At 46.3% G+C, this 13,541-nt stretch overlaps 1 protein-coding gene across 6 annotated transcripts in view; it reads right to left on the bottom strand.

Annotated features, from left to right (window-relative positions):
• Window positions 1-12,155, bottom strand: part of LOC106581515 (protein CASP) — a 178,348-nt gene extending 166,193 nt beyond the window's left edge. For all 6 annotated transcript variants that reach the window (XM_045704075.1, XM_045704070.1, XM_045704072.1 and 3 more), the window contains exon 1: window positions 12,015-12,155. In XM_045704075.1, coding sequence (XP_045560031.1) covers window positions 12,015-12,077 — 63 coding nt within the window. In that variant the 5' untranslated portion in view covers window positions 12,078-12,155. The remainder of the gene's footprint in view (window positions 1-12,014) is intronic.
• Window positions 12,156-13,541: the final 1,386 nt, after the last annotated feature.

The following is a 13,541-nucleotide window of genomic DNA, read 5'->3' as shown; positions in this document are numbered from 1 at the left end:
ATTCGCCCCAACCTGGCCTCGAACAGGAACACATCGACAACAGCCACCCTCGAAGCAGCGTTACCCATGCAGAGCAAGGGGAACAACCACTCCAAGTCTCAGAGCGAGTGACGTTTGAAACGCTATTAGCGCGCACCCGGCTAACTAGCTAGCCATTTCACATGGGTTACACCAGCCTAATCTCAGGAGTAGATAGGCTTGAAGTCATAAACAGCGCAATGCATTGCGATGGGCTGCTGGCAAAACGCATGCAAGTGCTGTTTTGAATGAATGCTTATGAGCCTGCTGCTGCCTACCATCGCTCAGTCAGACTGCTCTATCAAATCATAGACTTAATTATAACATAACAACACACAGAAATACGAGCCTTAGGTCATTAATATGGTCGAATCCGGAAACTATCATCTCGAAAACAAAACGTTTATTCTTTCAGTGAAATACGGAACCGTTCCGTGTTTTATCTAACGATCTAAGTCTCTAAGTCTCTAAGTCTAAATATTCCTGTTACATCGCCCAACCTTCAATGTTATGTCATAATTACGTAACATTCTGGCAAATTAGTTCGCAACGAGCCAGGCGGCCCAAACTGTTGCATATACCCTGACTCTGCGTGCAATGAACGCTAGAGATGTGACACAATTTCATGTTAGCAGGCAATATTAACTAAATATGCAGGTTTAAAAATACACTGCTCAAAAAAATAAAGGGAACACCAAAATAACACATCCTAGATCTGAATGAATGAAATAATCTTATTAAATACTTTTTTCTTTACATAGTTGAATGTGCTGACAACAAAATCACAAAAATAATTAATGGAAATCCAATTTATCAACCCATGGAGGTCTGGATTTGGAGTCACACTCAAAATTAAAGTGGAAAACCACACTACAGGCTGATCCAACTTTGATGTAATGTCCTTAAAACAAGTCAAAAGGAGGCTCAGTAGTGTGTGTGGCCTCCACGTGCCTGTATGACCTCCCTACAACGCCTGGGCATGCTCCTGATGAGGTGGTGGATGGTCTCCTGAGGGATCTCCTCCCAGACCTGGACTAAAGCATCCGCCAACTCCTGGACAGTCTGTGGTGCAACGTGGCGTTGGTGTATGGAGCGAGACATGATGTCTCAGATGTGCTCAATTGGATTCAGGTCTGGGGAACGGGTGGGCCAGTCCATAGCATCAATGCCTTCCTCTTGCAGGAACTGCTGACACACTCCAGCCACATGAGGTTTAGCATTGTCTTGCATTAGGAGGAACCCAGGGCCAACCGCACCAGCATATGGTCTCACAAGGGGTCTGAGGATCTCACCTCGGTACCTAATGGCAGTCAGGCTACCTCTGGCGAGCACATGGAGGGCTGTGCGGCCCCCCAAAGAAATGCCACCCCACACCATGACTGACCCACCGCCAAACCAGTCATGCTGGAGGATGTTGCAGGCAGCAGAACGTTCTCCACGGCGTCTCCAGACTCTGTCACGTCTGTCACATGTGCTCAGTGTGAACCTGCTTTCATCTGTGAAGAGCACAGGGTGCCAGTGGCGAATTTGCCAATCTTGGTGTTCTCTGGCAAATGCCAAACGTCCTGCACGGTGTTGGGCTGTAAGCACAACCCCCACCTGTGGACGTCGGGCCCTCATACCACCCTCATGGAGTCTGTTTGACTGTTTGAGCAGACACATGCACATTTGTGGCCTGCTGGAGGTCATTTTGCAGGGCTCTGGCAGTGCTCCTCCTGCTCCTCCTTGCACAAAGGCGGAGGTAGCGGTCCTGTTGCTGGGTTGTTGCCCTCCTACATGTCTCCTGATGTACTGGCCTGTCTCCTGGTAGCGCCTCCATGCTCTGGACACTACGCTGACAGACACAGCAAACCTTCTTGCCACATCCTGGATGAGCTGCACTACCTGAGCCACTTGTAGACTCCGTCTCATGCTACCACTAGAGTGAAAGCACCGCCAGCATTCAAAAGTAACCAAAACATCAGCCAGGAAGCATAGGAACTGAGAAGTGGTCTGTGGTCACCACCTGCAGAACCACTCCTTTATTGGGGGTGTCTTGCTAATTGCCTATAATTTCCAACTGTTGTCTATTCCATTTGCACAACAGCATGTGAAATGTATTGTCAATCAGTGTTGCTTCCTAAGTGGACAGTTTGATTTCACAGAAGTGTGATTGACTTGGAGTTACATTGTGTTGTTTAAGTGTTCCCTTTATTTTTTTGAGCAGTATATATACTTGTGTATTGATTTTAAATAAAGGCATTCATGTTTATGGTTAGGTACATTGGTGCAATGACAGTGCTTTTTTCGCAAATGCGCTTGTTAAATCAACACCCGCTTGGCGAAGTAGGCTGTGATTCGATTATAAATTAACAGGCACTGCATCGATTATATGCAACGTAGGACACGTTAGATAAACTAGTAATATCATCAACCATGTGTAGTTAACTAGTGATTATGTTAAGATTGATAGTTTTTTTATAAGTTTAATGCTAGCTAGCAACTTACCTTGGCTTCTTGCTGCCCTCGCGTAACAGGTAGTCAGCCTGCCATGCAGGCTCCTCGTGGAGTGCAATGTAAGGCAGGTGGTTAGAGTGTTGGACTAGTAACCGGAAGGTTGCAAAAACGAATCCCCCCTGAACAAGGCAGTTAACCCCCGTTCCAAGGCCGTCATTGTAAATAAGAATGTGTTCTTAATCTGACTTGCCTAGTTAAATAAAGGTGTTTAAATAAATAAATAAAATAAAAAATTAAATATATATATATATAATAAAATAAGACATTAAGAAAAAAAATAAAATACAAAATAATTCAACTAAAAAAAAAAATACAAAAAAAACATCGCCAAATCGGTGTCCAAAAATACCGATTAACGATTTTTATGAAAACTTGAAATCAGCCCTAATTAATCGGCCATTCCGATTAAATCGGTCGACCTCTAGTCCACACTAGCCTGTTATTACAGGATCTCACCACGCCACACTAGCCTGTTATTACAGGATCTCACCACGCCACACTAGCCTGTTTTTACAGGATCTCACCAAACCGCACTAGCCTGTTATTACAGGAGCTCAAGTTCAAAGCCAAAATCAATGAGACTGGGCAGATAGCAGGGCCATTATCTGTTTGCTCTAAAAAAGGTCAGACTAGCAACACACTGGGTCAATGGGTCAAACGACCTCGGAGCCCAGTTCAAGTGTAACAGCTGCTGAGTTCAAAAGGTCAAAGCACCGTCTGGGGCAAAAAGATAAGTAAAAACAACCTTTGAAATTGAACGAGGTAGATTACCATTAGACAACCAGAGAGCAAAGCCAGTAACAGCACACAAGATTAGGCCTAAGCAGTCTAAATGTGCTTTTATTTGGCTACATCTGTGTGCCGTGCATTAAGTGAGTGCAACAGAGGTTTAGGCCTCTTTAAACTGACTGCCTGTTGATTTTGCATGGACAGCATTATTAAAGTGATTAGTCCAAAACAGGAAGTTAATAGTGTCAGGTGAAGCGCTTCAAAAATGATGATTAATATCTCCCTCCCTAACCGGAATTTCAAGATGTTCTTCTAGCACAGCCATGATAGGCTGCAACATCTAAACCTGGCCGTCGAATGGACAAATACATATCAGTATACAAGCTAGGTACACACACACACACACACACACACACACACACACACCCTCAGCGTAAGAAATATTTTACTGTGTTTTGTAAACACAGATCTAAAAATGCATCTTATTGTAATTTCTGCTTCTTGTAATTTCTGCTTCTTGTAATTTCTGCTTCTTGTAATTTCTGCTCGGCGTCAGACATGTTGTGCTTCAGTCACACTTCTCCACTCGGATGAGATTTCCCAAACAGGCATTCTATCAGCAGACAGTGCTCTGACTGATGTCTAGCTACTTTTCTCCGGTAAAAAGCTAGACTAACTTAAAGCAAAACATTAGGACATGTAGCTGGCTACATTCTATGATAAACACTTCAAATAGAATGGCCATGCATAGTTTTTTGCAACAACAAAAAAATATCTTGCTTTTTCATTATAACCAATATAAAACACAGTTGAAATGGTTTAAAAACCAGAGTGCGCGCGCGCGCGCACACACACACACACACAAATGAATCATCATAATTGGAGCAGGTTTTCTGCTGAGGCCAGTGGTCTGTGTGTTATTTTTAGAGGCCTGGCAGCGGCGGCCCGTAACCCACTCCGGGTCGGCGGCCCGTAACCCACTCCGGGTCGGCGGCCCAGAACCCACTCCGGGTCGGCGGCCCAGAACCCACTCCGGGTCGGCGGCCCAGAACCCACTCCGGGTCGGCGGCCCAGAACCCACTCCGGGTCGGCGGCCCAGAACCCACTCCGGGTCGGCGGCCCAGAACCCACTCCGGGTCGGCGGCCCAGAACCCACTCCGGGTCGGCGGCCCAGAACCCACTCCGGGTCGGCGGACCAGAACCCACTCCGGGTCGGCGGACCAGAACCCACTCCGGGTCGGCGGACCAGAACCCACTCCGGGTCGGCAGCGGCAGCCTCGAGCACCGGATTTTCCCCTTGTCAAAATGGAGCTGAGCCCAAAACCAATAGAAAGGTGGAGAAAATATAAAGGGAGGGGGGAGCGATACAGTACGAAGGGGGAGCGATACAGTACGAAGGGAGGGGGGAGCGATACAGTACGAAGGGAGGGGGCAGCGATACAGTACGAAGGGGGAGCGATACAGTACGAAGGGAGGGGGGGAGCGATACAGTACGAAGGGAGGGGGGAGCGATACAGTACGAAGGGAGGGGGGAGCGATACAGCACGAAGGGAGGGGGAGCGATACAGTACGAAAGGAGGGGGGAGCGATACAGTACGAAGGGAGGGGGCAGCGATACAGTACGAAGGGGGGGAGCGATACAGTACGAAGGGAGGGGGGAGTGATGCGATACAGTATGGAGGGGGGGCGATACAGTACGAAGGGGGAGCGATACAGCACGAAGGGGGAGCGATACAGCACGAAGGGGGGAGCGATACAGCACGAAGGGAGGGGGGAGCGATACAGTACGAAGGGAGGGGGGGAGTGATGCGATACAGTATGGAGGGGGAGCGATACAGTACGAAGGGGGGGAGCGATGCGATACAGTATGAAGGGGGAGCGATACAGTACGAAGGGAGGGGGAGCGATGCGATACAGTATGAAGGGGGGAGCGATACAGTACGAAGGGAGGGGGAGCGATACAGTACGAAGGGAGGGGGGAGCGATACAGTACGAAGGGAGGGGGGAGTGATGCGATACAGTATGAAGGGGGGAGCGATAAAGTACGAAGGGGGGAGCGATACAGTACGAAGGGGGAGCGATACAGTACGAAGGGAGGGGGAGCGATACAGTACAAAGGGAGGGGGAGCGATACAGTACGAAGGGAGGGGGAGCGATACAGTACGAAGGGGGAGCGATACAGTATGAAGGGAGGGGGGAGCGATACAGTACGAAGGGAGGGGGATTGATGCGATACAGTACGAAGGGAGGGAGCGATACAGTACGAAGGGAGGGGGAGCGATACAGTACGAAGGGAGGGGGAGCGATACAGTACGAGGGGAGGGGGAGCGATACAGTACGAGGGGAGGGGGAGCGATACAGTACGAAGGGAGGGGGGAGCGATACAGTACGAAGGGAGGGGGAGCGATACGATATAGTACGAAGGGAGGGGGGAGCGATACAGTACGAAGGGAGGGGGGAGCGATACAGCACTAAGGGGGGGGAGTGATGCGATACAGTATGAAGGGGGGAGCGATACAGTACGAAGGGAGGGGGGAGCGATACAGTACGAAGGGAGGGGGAGTGATGCGATACAGTACGAAGGGGGAGCGATACAGTACGAAGGGGGAGCGATACAGTACGAAGGGAGGGGGAGTGATGCGATACAGTATGAAGGGGGGAGCGATACAGTACTAAGGGGGGAGCGATACAGTACTAAGGGGGGAGCGATACAGTATGAAGGGAGGGGGGAGTGATGCGATACAGTATGAAGGGGGGAGCGATACAGTACTAAGGGGGGAGCGATACAGTACGAAGGGGGGAGAGATAAACAGAGAGCTGTGAGGTGTTTAAATGCCAGTTATGGATCCAGTCTCAAGCCCTGATGGACACATCACAGTGGTGAGAACTATTAGCAGACGGCTGTATCACCATTCAATCCCTGGATTTACAACCAAGCACCGATATCACCATTCAATCCCTGGATTTACAACCAAGCACCGATATCACCATTCAATCCCTGGATTTACAACCAAGCACCGATATCACCATTCAATCCCTGGATTTACAACCAAGCACCGATATCACCATTCAATCCCTGGATTTACAACCAAGCACCGATATCACCATTCAATCCCTGGATTTACAACCAAGCACCGATATCACCATTCAATCCCTGGATTTACAACCAAGCACCGATATCACCATTCAATTCATGGATTTACAACCAAGCACCGATATCACCATTCAATCCATGGATTTACAACCAAGCACCGATATCACCATTCAATCCATGGATTTACAACCAAGCACCGATATCACCATTCAATCCATGGATTTACAACCAAGCACCGATATCACCATTCAATCCCTGGATTTACAACCAAGCACCGATATCACCATTCAATAGCTGTAGTCAATAATGCCAGAGAGAAACCCGTCTTCTGGGGTCATCTATACATACCATCTGAGGACTGAACCTTTAGCCTCATCTAGATCTGTGGGTCATCATAGGCTAGGATACAGACTGAATAAAGGGGGGATGCTCAGGGCTGATAGTGCCGTCAGTCAGCCAGTTACTGGGTCCAGGCATAGTGCCGTCAGTCAGCCAGCCAGTTACTGGGTCCAGGCATAGTGCCGTCAGTCAGCCAGCCAGCCAGTTACTGGGTCCAGGCATAGTGCCGTCAGTCAGCCAGCCAGCCAGTTACCGGGTCCAGGCATAGTGCCGTCAGTCAGCCAGCCAGTTACTGGGTCCAGGCATAGTGCCGTCAGTCAGTCAGCCAGTTACTGGGTCCAGGCATAGTGCCGTCAGCCAGCCAGCCAGTTACTGGGTCCAGGCATAGTGCCGTCAGTCAGTCAGCCAGCCAGTTACTGGGTCCAGGCATAGTGCGTCAGTCAGCCAGCCAGCCAGTTACTGGGTCCAGGCATAGTGCCGTCAGTCAGCCAGCCAGTTACTGGGTCCAGGCATAGTGCCGTCAGTCAGCCAGCCAGTTACTGGGTCCAGGCATAGTGCCGTTAGCCAGCCAGTTACTGGGTCCAGGCATAGTGCCGTCAGCCGGCCAGCCAGTTACTGGGTCCAGGCATAGTGCCGTCAGCCGGCCAGCCAGTTACTGGGTCCAGGCATAGTGCCGTCAGCCGGCCAGCCAGTTACTGGGTCCAGGCATAGTGCCGTCAGCCGGCCAGCCAGTTACTGGGTCCAGGCATAGTGCCGTCAGCCGGCCAGCCAGTTACTGGGTCCAGGCATAGTGCCGTCAGCCGGCCAGCCAGTTACTGGGTCCAGGCATAGTGCCGTCAGCCGGCCAGCCAGTTACTGGGTCCAGGCATAGTGCCGTCAGCCAGCCAGCCAGTTACTGGGTCCAGGCATAGTGCCGTCAGCCAGCCAGTTACTGGGTCCAGGCATAGTGCCGTCAGCCAGCCAGTTACTGGGTCCAGGCATAGTGCCGTCAGCCAGCCAGTTACTGGGTCCAGGCATAGTGCCGTCAGCCAGCCAGTTACTGGGTCCAGGCATAGTGCCGTCAGCCAGCCAGGGAGTCAGTGGGTTAGGTAGGGGTTCTGGGCAGTGTGCCGTCAGCCAGCCAGGGAGTCAGTGGGTTAGGTAGGGGGTCTGGGCAGTGTGGGGTGATGCTCACACTAGAAACAAGACAAGGCGTATATATTTCAGCTTGAGTTTCTGCACTGAGGATAGCTCTATATTTAGCTTGATGATGAAGTCGGCATGGCAACACACAGCCAAGCCAAATAACTCCTAAACATACTCAGTTCTATATGGAACACAACAAAGCACCCCCAAGATTACACAAGGCTGACGACAAATTGCTCAATCTTGTATGAGATGTGTGTACGTAAACACAGATCAAATTCAATAAACAGACAAACAAAGGAACAGATATGAACACAGACACTCGCCGTGGCAGGATCCGTCACTGGGCAGGGCGCTATAGTAACGGCATAGTGGCGCGTCTCCTCTAATCTCGGTGTAGCAACAGAGAAGTAAATATATCCACATCAGCTCATCAGTCGGGAGTCCAGACCTCCACCTCATAAATTAACACTGATACTCCTGCAGACAACACCAGACAAGCCGCTGAGAGATTTAAACCACTCATGCTGGAGGTTGCCCCTAAATGATCTACTTCCCGTCATCTAATCTAACTTTACTCATTAAAAACACTGATCTAGGGACAGTTCTGTTCTTTGTCAATCATAGAAGGATTTATCTGATCACCGAAGTGCACATGGATGCATGGCCTTTCTACACCTACCTCTGTACACTAGGCATATACGATCAGTTACACCAAATACTAAGTTTAACTTCACTTGAAACTCATTCCCAGAAGGCTGGGATTGACCTGCACCTGAATCAGGTTTAAATTAACCCTACATATGAATTAAGCACATTTTATGGAGTTGGACACTTTTAAATAGGTAGAAGGAAGTGATTGGATGTTGGGTATATTTGAGGCATCTCAGGTAGGAATAAAATCCATGTTGTCCGGCAGCACTGTAAAAACGCCAGGAAAAAGATGAAACCTTTTAAAGAAACTGAACCCAGCTGTAATGATTAGGGACGTTAAAACTTTCTCCATCTGTATTCATAGTCACCATGTCATCAACTATGATCCATTTTTCAGTGAGATCCTGCTAAAAACATTGCAGACGTGGTCACACTACCATTTAGAGTGATAAAAAACCTCGGAGAGACAGAGAGAGAGAAAAACGAGCAGCTCAAAGCACTCTCGAACCCAGTGGTCACTAATCTTTTCTGAGTCAAGATCCCTTTCTGAGATAAAATGCAAGCTGAGATCTACTGCTCAGATTTTTTATTAAACATGAATTTTTTTATCCTATGCAACAATAACCAATTATAAACAGATCGGTAGCAATGAGGTTTGTGCAGTAGGCTATAGGTCCAATACATTATCACTGCATGTTGATAATGACAATTTGACAATTTTGCAATTATATAAAAAGTATAGGTATATAATCCCACTGATCATGTGTTGTATTACAGCTGACGGAGCATAATAATTAGAATATGTTTTTTTTACTGGACTGATAGCCTCCATCTGATGGTCAGTCTGAGGGAGAGCGGGCGCAGCGGTGAGGTTGCCTCTCACCCACCTCACTCTCCCTCCGCTGTGAAAAGGGGACACCGTCTTCCAGCTGATGGCAAAATAAGTCACACTGCATTATTTCTGCCTCAAGCATCAACTGATATTGTTACTCCTATGACCAGAGAAAATGAAATAATCCTCCATATTAAAAAAGCCACAAGCTGCTAATAATAACTGTCCAAGCCTATCAGAACTCTTTACAGCTGCAGTGCTGGTTGTCGTGTGAGTGGAAGTAGGGAAAAACATTTTATGGATTATAACGGTGTTGAATAGAAAGTGTTGACAGTGCTGAGTAAAAAGTTAAACATGAGCTCACTTATAAAAACAGAAGCTCTTTGCTGTATTCGTTGAGTCCCTCTAGTCATGGTTTTACAAGTTTTTAAATCTCACCAGTATGAACTTTGCTGTGCTTTCCAGACATCTTTTTACTGTCTATGGTTCAAGGAAACGGTGATCTGAGCTATCTGATTGGCCAGTGGGCCCCGCTGGATAGGCGGAGTTCTACCTTCAGACTTTCTTAACTGACTTACCGAGTTAAATAAAGGTTAAATAAATATGAAATGGTTCAAAATGGGAGCACTTTGCCTTCCCGGCGCTATGGCTGCTGAATCAAATGCACCTACCGCCAACAGCACTAGGGCTGCTGAATCAAATGCACCTACCGCCAACAGCACTAGGGCTGCTGAATCAAATGCACCTACCGCCAACAGCATGGAACAAATACAAAAAACAAAGGCTTTATCGTTGTTGTTTTTTACAGAACTGTTTGGTGGTCGACTAGGAATGCCTTGGAGATTGACCAGTCGATCGTGAACGACCGGTAGGTGATCACTGCTCTAGCCCTAACCTGGGGAGACAGAATAACAGCTCAAAGCACTCTTTGTCCAGTAGTGGTTTCTCAATGATGGAATAAAACAGTTGAAATGGGGCTTTAAATGGCCATGAACAAGCAGTCTGGTATTTAAGTCCTAAACACATGCAACAGCTATGGATGTCTGTTCTGTTTTGATGCTGTTACAGGATTTTCATGATCACAAACTAAAAGACACCCAATGTAATGCAGCAGGATCCACCCCTGTAAGCACCCGTTTCTGGACAGAGAGGGAGGGAGCTGCCTAACGAGATTGGAAACGACTGACAAGCCCGAGTACAGACAGGCCGTGATGATCAGAGATTCTCCTTGGAAGGTAGTCCTCTAGGAGCAGACAGCACAGTGGGAGGGCGAGTAAATAAGACAGCATCAATAATAGACAGTGAATGTTCTGAGCTCACTGCTCTGATTGGTTCCTATCCTCCAGACAGGCCCGCTGGCCTTCCCTCCACACGCACACAGATTCACTGTCCTGACTAATCGGTTCTGATAGGCCTTTGCCATAATTACCCAGGGCCTTATCACAAACTTATGCGATGCATATTTAATGTCCAGGCTGTACAGTACACTGCACTGGCAGTCAATTTAGGAAAAGCCAAATCCCAGACAAATTTACACACTCCACTTCAAAGAGGGAGAAAATAAATTTTAAAAAGGTAGAGAGAGCACGCAAGTTACTGAAATATTTTCTGTAATCTCTAGATGAATCACAGGCAACAGTTGAAAGAATCAAATACATTTGGTTTTATGGAGATGAGCCTTGATTATAGAGCATAAGTGCATCTCAGTCTGCATATGGCCAAGCATAAATGTTGACTAGAGCCCTATTGAAAGTGTATTTTCTCACAATTGTTGTTTCCCCTACTAAACATAGGCTTGTTTTTTAAAATGTATTTATCTTCTTCCTACTTTGGCACATTCCCACCTATTTCATAACCTTCCTGACAACTAATGAAATGTTATTCAACAAATACAACGTAACGTTCAATTGCTAGTAAGCGAGCCAAAATGTGGCACATATCGATACAATTTCCTACACTGTTTTTGTGTTCGTTAAAAAACATAAAATGTAAAATGAGAAAAAGAGATTAATCCGGCTTTACCAAGCTGCCAGCTGCTGTCTGGGTGGAACTGTTACCACGTACGCGACAACTTCTGGGAGTCGACGACAACACAAGCTAGCTTTAGCTAACGTTAGCAACTAGCTAGCAAAACAACTAGCTAATTAGCTAGGTTAACTACATATCCCTAAAAAAAAAAAAATACAGGGAATGTGTTCAAATCGATTGGACTAGAAAGTTACCGTCAAACTTGTGTAAGCGTTTGGGTCTGATCTGACAGCTCGAAATGGCTAGCTAACTGCGGTCATCACTGATCACAGCATCGACGTAGACTCACTTCATCCCCCCCAAAACATCAAGAAACCCAAGCTCCAACCCAAGCTAACAAGCAGGTAGTTGGCTAACTACTGCATGCAACAACAACAACAAAAAAGTTAACAAAGAGACATATGTGTATTTCGGATGGATATTGTGGTCTGCTCAGAACCCAGAATTATGTATTTACGTAATAACGACGTTACCCCGCGGCATCGCCAGACGATCGATGGGAATTTAACAAAGAGGATCAATTTCCGATCAGCTAGAAAGCCACTTTCATCAATGCGAAAAGAGGTCTGTCTCTCTTAAAAGCGGGATCAAAATACCGACAGAAAAGCCATTCGAACACAAAAACATATCGTCCACGCAGCGAACTTAGCTAAAGATTTTAAATGGAATCGAAGCAACTCAAAGGAGGAAAAGACTGACCTGCAGTTGTTGTAAATCAAAGTGCTTCCAATATTGAAACATTGATCCCGCATTGGCCGCCATCTTGAGACATATTGAGACGGAATGAGAAGCTGATAGAGAGAGCGAGGGTTGGAGTTCAGTGGAAAGGAAGGGGAAACGCAGAAAACACGGAACGGAGTTCTCGAATAGTCCCATTCAGTGGCGCGGAATGGACTTTATTGAACGGGAACATACTGTATTCAATAGTGCCACGGAGTAGGGTTATTGAACGAGAGATGGCAAGTGTCTATAGGGTAAAATGTGGACTGGATTTCTACATTGGCTTGTGAAATCAAGCTCTTTGTTGGTTAATTAAGGGCGCTTCGTGGTCATTCTGACGTCTGCATTGGCCGCACAGCATTTATGGTGATTATGGCCTCTGCAGAAGTCAAGGTATTCATACTTCTTGTGCTACGCGTAGCAGGCAGAGCTGTTGTGTAGAGCTGTTGTGAAGGAAGTTGTCAAGGAAGTGAGTTTGTGTTTATACAGAAACTCCCGCCCTCACCTACTGTCAACCAATCATATCAGACATTTGCGTCACACCATCCATACATCGTCTCCGAACACATTTTCGGATACAAATAAAAACAATAAAAAATATTTTCGGATCAAGTATAAATTGGTTATTAGGCTGTGCACTTCCAATGCTTATCAATAATATTAGCAGTGATGGAAAAAATGACCAATTGTCATTGTAAAAGTAAAGTTAATAGAAAATGACTCAAGTAAAAGTCTGCCAGATAAGAGGCAGTAGGGTGGACCAGGGATGTTCTCTTGATAAGTGTGTGAATTGGACCATTTTCTGTCCTGCTTAGCATTCAAAATGTAATGAGTACTTTTGGGTGCCAGGGAAAATGTATGGAATAAATGATTTTATTATATTATTTTCTTTAGGAATGTAGTAAATTCAAATTTGTCAAAAATATAAATAGTAAAGTACAGATACCCCAAATAACTACTTAGGTAGTACTTTAAAGTATTTTTACTAAAGTACTTTACATCACTGAATATTAGTAATAGTAACACACACCACACACCAAATTAGGACACAATTGCAGTTGTAAAAATTCACAATCTAAGCATTGCATTGTTGACAACGTGTTGCATTGTTTTGTATTCTTTTGACTTTTTATCAACCGGTGACCTGATTGCATTTTCCAATTGAGTTATTTGTATAGTGGCCACCAGACTGACCCCCCTTTAGGCTGATGGGATTTTAATGGCCCCTTTGTCAGCCTGGCTTTTAGGCTATCAAATTAGATTTCATTTTGTGTTCTAATCATGAACATTTTATTCTTTCACAGCCAATAAATTTCAAGCCCCGACTTCTAAAAATAAAACCATGGATTTGCAGCAGAGCCAAGATAATGTTACCCCTTTAATTACATCTGGAGTTAACTTTTATTGATTCATTACTTTTCAGAAAGAATTACCCCGGTTAAAGCTATTCTTTTTAGGGTAGTTCAGGGCTGGTATGTCATTTCATACTAGATTTCAAGCGCAACT

Source organism: Salmo salar, chromosome ssa20 (genome assembly GCF_905237065.1).
Source record: "Salmo salar chromosome ssa20, Ssal_v3.1, whole genome shotgun sequence".
Lineage (NCBI taxonomy): Eukaryota > Metazoa > Chordata > Actinopteri > Salmoniformes > Salmonidae > Salmo > Salmo salar.
The sequence above is the reverse complement of the archived record's forward strand: the minus strand, read 5'-3'. Positions and strand labels throughout refer to the sequence as shown.